General features: G+C 42.0%; 1 protein-coding gene across 1 annotated transcript; it reads left to right on the forward strand.

Annotated features, from left to right (window-relative positions):
• Positions 1-1774: 1774 nt before the first annotated feature.
• LOC310871174 (protein shisa-like-2A) lies at positions 1775-3669 on the forward strand (the record flags this gene model as incomplete). The annotated part of the gene is made up of 3 exons (XM_083782663.1): positions 1775-1965; positions 3145-3281; positions 3485-3669. The coding sequence occupies 3 exons, from the start codon at positions 1775-1777 to the stop codon at positions 3667-3669; spliced, it is 513 nt and encodes a 170-aa protein (XP_083638789.1).
• Between the last annotated feature and the right edge of the window lie 2676 nt (positions 3670-6345).

Here is a 6345-nt window from a genome sequence, read left to right on the forward strand (position 1 = left end):
TGAATATCAATGATGTTTTTTGGGCTTTGTTCACTGACAAATGTGTTCATAAAGGTGTCTACTGTAACATATTTGTTGCAACCCAACTCACTTGGGAAACCTTTCGACAGCTGCTGAAAGTTGGGGTACTATTAACAACTAATATAAGGCAAAAATGTCCAAATTTCATTATACTTTAAGTAGCATGTGACGTGTCAAACTAGGGGGTCTTCATGATGCTGAATTCATTCCAAGCATTAGTTTTGCACGAAAAGGCTACTAAATGAGACGAAAATGTGCACTCCTTTCTATGTCAAGCTATCCATTTTATTTTCAGCACCATGGACAGTGCAGCACCGGGCCCAGTGTAATCCTGCCACACTAGGGCGCGTTCGGAAATGCGCCCTGAACGCACTGGTGTGCTGTTCGTTTATTCAGTGCACTCAGTGCGTTGTCGTTGGAAATTCCAGTGCGCTGCGCACCGGGTGTGCCGAGTGCACGCACTGAGGGTAGGGTTGCTCAGTGTGAATGGTAACTTGTAACTGGTCGTTCGTAAATAAGGCACACTGAACGCACTCTGTGACGTCACCGCCCACCACACTCAACAAACTGACCACATTTCCGAACGCGCCCTTAGCCAGCCGCACCGTCGGTATCGACAGGCTAATGAGGCCAACTCCTCTCATCTGTGCAATTTCCAGCCTCTGCCTCAGCCAATTGAGGCTCAACCAATCAGGCTCTGCCAGTGGGCCGAATTGATTGCCAAGTACACTTTTCAGTTTGCAGTCTTCACACACAGGCACATACAGAGATCTCCATGTGGGACACCGGCTGACAATTAAAACGGGTGCTATGACAATGTATATCATTAGGTTCCCAAGTTGCATCGTTCCCAAGTAGGCCGGTGGCTGATTGCGACGGGCAGTACAGGTCTAGTCTATCTATAAATGCGCCATGTCTATCTGTAGCCTACGTACGTACTGTACGTACGGCTGTAATCCACGTAAGTCAAGAACTGTTCGCCCCACCGACTTCAAATTCGACACACGCGTTCCACACCCCCACAGTGAGTGCAGTGCCCGGTGTCACCACGGTTGTGCAGAACCGCCATAAAAGGCCTCTGCCCGGGCTCTGGACAGAGCCCCGCAGTGTCCATATATGGAGCTGGCCTGTAACCTCTGACATCACAACACAAATTATTTGGGCATGCCTGACAAAAGGGACACAGAGAGACAGATCCATGCAGAAATCTCCATATGGGCATAAAAGGGACACAAACAGATGGGTGGAACAACAGGTAGGGTGGGGCATGGATCTCCAGCTTCCATGTTATGACTCAGAGCTCTACAGCTGGGCACCAGTACAGTCCAGTTGACTGTAAATAATAATTACAGATAATAGCTTATACTGGCAGTGGCCAACACGCAAATCTATGGATTCCTATATTCAGTTCATTCAGTGTGTGTGTGTGTGTGTGTGTGTGTGTGTGTGTGTGTGTGAGAGAGAGAGAGAGAGAGAGAGAGAGAGAGAGAGTGCGTGCGCGCGTGCGTGCGTGCGTAGGGGGGGGGGGGGGCGTCGAGAAAGAGAAAGAGAAAGAGAGAGAGAGAGAGAGAGAGAGAGAGAGAGAGAGAGTTTTCATCTTGCATGCGGGTAAAAAGCAAAGCCGCATGGGGACTCGGGAGTAGTCTGACCGTCATTAATCATACTATTGTTTGTGTGGATAGCTATAGCTCCTTCAAAGTGGCGGTATGATTCACTTCACTTTGCTCCACTTAACGTTCTAATTAGTATGAATATGAGCATTCAAGGCGCTGAATGCGACAGTTACAACAGCGCCGAGGGCTTGTTTGTCCCCGGCTTCTCGTGCCCCAAGCCTGGAAACGATGGCACCGCGGTCTTCTGTTGCGGTTTTAATGACATTAAGTATTGTTGTGACGATTCCAACAGCTTCTTCCCATACGAATATGGATATATGTGGTGGCTGAGGTAAGGAAATCTTAACAATTCTTTGAAATGTTAAATTGGTCATTTTGATTGTTTCCCCTCATTGTCAAATCACTTTTTAAATTGTTTTATTTCATCAAATGTAGCTACATGCCTATTTTGAGCCTAATTATTTCAAATCTTTGTAAGGTGAGAAGGCTAATTGAAATGCATAATTGTCATGAACTCACACAGACACTTGTGCTCTCTTTGGCTTCAGTCATTTATCTGAGATAATCTGCCAAGGCTACTGCAAGGTGGTAATCAATTGACACTATAATTGCGTACAACACAATTGCATTCAGCACAATAACTAATTGAAATGCATAATAGATGCGTTGCATAGCCTACTTCTTAATGTGAATCTGATTCTCCTATAGGTTTCTTTGACAATTACAACAATTTATCGTCAATTTTAAGGACACTACTTTAGTTTAGGAGACGATCGAGGCTCGAGCTGCAGTTCTGACATAATGGGAGAGTCTCCACTCCAGTCATTATTAGAAACATCGCGCTACTTTACAACAATTGCTGTGAAGTCAAATCCCAATCATACAAAAAACTGAAACTCCATGGGCTCGGATAAATCTAGCCTAAATGAAATCTCGGATAGCAATTCCTTGCCGGACTATTAAACACTAAACACGGATTTGTATAATTAGTTGCACACCCCGCCCCTTTCTATTAGGATGGAACACTTGTTTTAGTCTATATTCAACTAGTATAGGCTATATATATGTTCTGTTTTTGAATAGCCTACACTCATTCATTTCAAAAGTTGTAGGCTGTTTCAAACTGTTGTAGGCTATTAAACATAATCACTTGTCTTTATTATACTATTTGTATAGGCTATAGCACATTTCGAACGCAGCCCAAAGTGCTTCACATAAAAAGTAAAAAATAATATATCACAATATTAAACACGATTAAAAACAATAGTATATCTATACATTTTCATTCCAGTACCATGGACAGCTCCGCTCAGGGCCCAGTGTAGACTAATTGACTGTACAATTAGGCCTCAAATATTTTGGAGATAATAGATTTTGACAAATGAAATGTTTTGTTCTTTAGAAGGGCTATGTAACTATAGTCTTAACATTTCTCTTCTCTCCCTTGATTCTGTCCTCTGGTCTCTCACACACACACACACACACACACACACACTGCCTATATGCTCAGTGTGGGGGCTCTGGTTGGTCTGTCCATCGCAGCGGTGGTCCTACTGGCCTTCCTCATCACTGTGTGTGTCCTCTGTTATCTCTTCATCGCCACAAAGCCCAGTCGTCTTGACAACGGCCTCCCATTGAGATCGCCAGGTAGTTGATCTTCTCACACACACACACACACACACACACACACACACACACACACACACACACACACACACACACACACACACACACACACACACACACACACACACACACACACACACACACACACACACACACTGTATGTATGTATGTGTGGTTGTATCAGTTTTTTTCCCCTGAAGGCTGTGTGTTTCTATACTCCTCAGCATCAGATCCAAGAGCGGTGCAGAGCCATTCGGGAGCAGAGCCAGCGGCAGGTCCACAGGGCTTCAGGAAACACTTCATGAGCAGGAAACTGGACTGTGACAACCAGCCGCCAGACCCTGAACTTCTTTTCCAGCGGTGTTTCATTGCCACCGTCACCACTGTGAAAGTGGAGGGTCCCTCATAAGCTGCCAGGGAATGAATCTCCTGCGCAATAGGACCACTGCTCTAGACCAGTGGTTCCCAAACTGTGGTGCGTGCACCCCTTGTGGTGCCTTCTAGGGGGTGCGCGACATGAAAAGTCTAATGGTGGTGCTATGGTTTTATTTTAAATATATTAACATATTATGCCAATATATGGCAACTAATGCAGAATCAACTATTATTATAGAATTGTCACTTTTGCTTTTATGCACAAATTCAAGACAAATATGCCACAATGTGAGCCACAAAAGTCGGTGTCGGTGTCCTGTATGATACATTTTTATTAAAGTTTATTTTGCATTAGTAAACTAATGTACTGCTTTAAAGTCTTGCATTAATACGTTCCACTAATCAAATGTATGTGTATTTTTTTCATTATGTATTGGTTTAGTTAAATTTATTTTGCATTCACAATTTTATTATTTTGTCCAAGCCACTGCCACAGACATGGTACCTAATAGCACACAAAGGTATTTTGTGTCAGACAATCCTATTATGTTGATTGTTCATATATCATAAGCATTTTGTAAAGCACAGGATGTTAACCTAAAAAAAACCAAAATCATAAGTGATTGTTTCCATTGGGTGGACAGTTTGTTTTTGTCAAATGTCTGGATTACATGAACATGCACTACACTATGTAAAGAATAAAGTGTAATTTTGTCCAATCTGTATGGTAGAGTATGTTAATACAAAAATACATTGAAATGTGTGTTGCAAAGAGTTCACAGTACAGTAGCTCATGCCATTTGCTTTGCAAAGTCCTGATGGTATGGAAATATCCGAAATAATGAGAAACAATAGAATCTGGGATTTACAGTACAATTAAAATGTCATGTCAACCATAACATCGAAAAAGATGTTTCTCCTATTTGGCAGGTGGGAGTATTTGCTCACAGTCTAAAGCCCATATTCTTCCAATTCTATTCAAAAAGTCATACAACGTGCCAATAACACCTCCTGCTCTGATCTTTTATTTAATGCACCAAAAACGGGCTTGTTTCTCTACTACTGAATATAATCACTGCTTCACAAATCAAAGAGATACTCGAGAGACACCAAGTAAAAAGAATAATAAAGAACTTAGTTACACAGAAATGAACACAATAATTAAGTCAGAATTTATCATGAAACTAACCAAGAAAATATGCAATCATGCGTACACCCAATGCATATAACTTATATGCAAAAAGTACATAAATAAACGTTTATGTACCATGTCCATCTCTGCTATATGCCTTATGTGTAGTCTACTGATTTACACAACGCCTTGCAGTGCAAGGCATTGTAAGTAAGTAAGTAAGTAAAGTTTATTTATAGAGCACCTTTCACAGACAATTACAGTCACAAAGTGCTTTAACAACAATAAAATGAAAACAAGTCAATAGTCAATAAAACAAGTTAAGAACTAAGTCATTAATAAAGTAAGACAAAATAGACAAATAGACAAAAAAAGTTGAGTAAAAATAAAGCAATCAACATTTAACCATGCCGGCTATGGAAAGGCCTGTTTAAAAAGGTGAGTTTTTAACAGTCCTTTGAAAATGTCCACAGAGTCCACAGTTCTTAGGTGGAGTGGAAGCTCATTCCATAGCCTAGGGGCAACCTGCAAAGGCTCGATCGCCTTTGGTTTTCCGCTTTGTCTGAGGAACAACCAGCAAAGCCTGTGATGTGGATCTCAGTGACCTGCTGGGCACATACGGCTGGAGCAGGTCAGAGAGATAAAGAGGTGCCTGGCCATGGAGGGCTCGGTGTGTAATGACTACTATTGTGATCAGATGGTAGATCTGATATCTTTAGCAAATTTTCCCCTGGCTCAGAAAATGGAGTCTAGGGTTGAAGTGGTTAAAATAAATCCATATCACACAAAGATTTGGCGGCCCCCCTGTAGCAACTCTGATGACCCATAGGGCCCCAGACCCCCTGTTGAAGACTGTATATAGAAGTATACTATAACTGTAACAGTTCTCTTCTGTAAACAATGAGCGTCATAGAAAGTAGGCTACAGTGCCAAGAATCCATCATTGTTGTGTGGCTGCAGTGCACAGTGAAGCCACTGTTTCTATGATACGGACTACAGAGCCAATGTGTCAAAGAAGTGTTTCGACTTTCGACTCGAGTTAATGTCATTAAAATGACACAAGTTCCAACGATTAAAATTCAATACAGCAGATGAAATGAGGGTTTTTACTTCCCTTTCCAATGGGGTCCATTTGGTACTTGCTAGCCTACTCAGGTGAAAGTTATCGGTCCCAGCCTTACTCGAGTCAAAGTCCTTCCTTGCTGAAGTGTTGCTGAAGTCTAGGACATGTCTAGGGAAAAACTGCCTCATTCTCCAACAGTGGCCCTTATAGGGATTGCCTTCCAGCCCAGCACAAATAACGGCATGCCCTGCACCTGTTCAATTTACTTGTCTAATTGGAGTCATCAATGCTGTCACTGCCACCATAGACTGGCTTCCAAAACACTGAAACTCTAAATGAAATAAAAAAAAGGCATGCATGCACACAATATCACATAAAATCAGCTATAATATAAATGAATCAGAAGTCTGTCAGCATGACACAATGGTGTCAAGTACGGTAGTTAAATATTTTTAAGACGATTAATAGGACTCAGATTCTGACTCAGACTCATAATCAGAATCTCAGAATGTACG

This window comes from Protomyctophum parallelum (assembly GCF_964188405.1).
Source record: "Protomyctophum parallelum genome assembly, chromosome: 14".
Taxonomy (NCBI): Eukaryota; Metazoa; Chordata; class Actinopteri; order Myctophiformes; family Myctophidae; genus Protomyctophum; species Protomyctophum parallelum.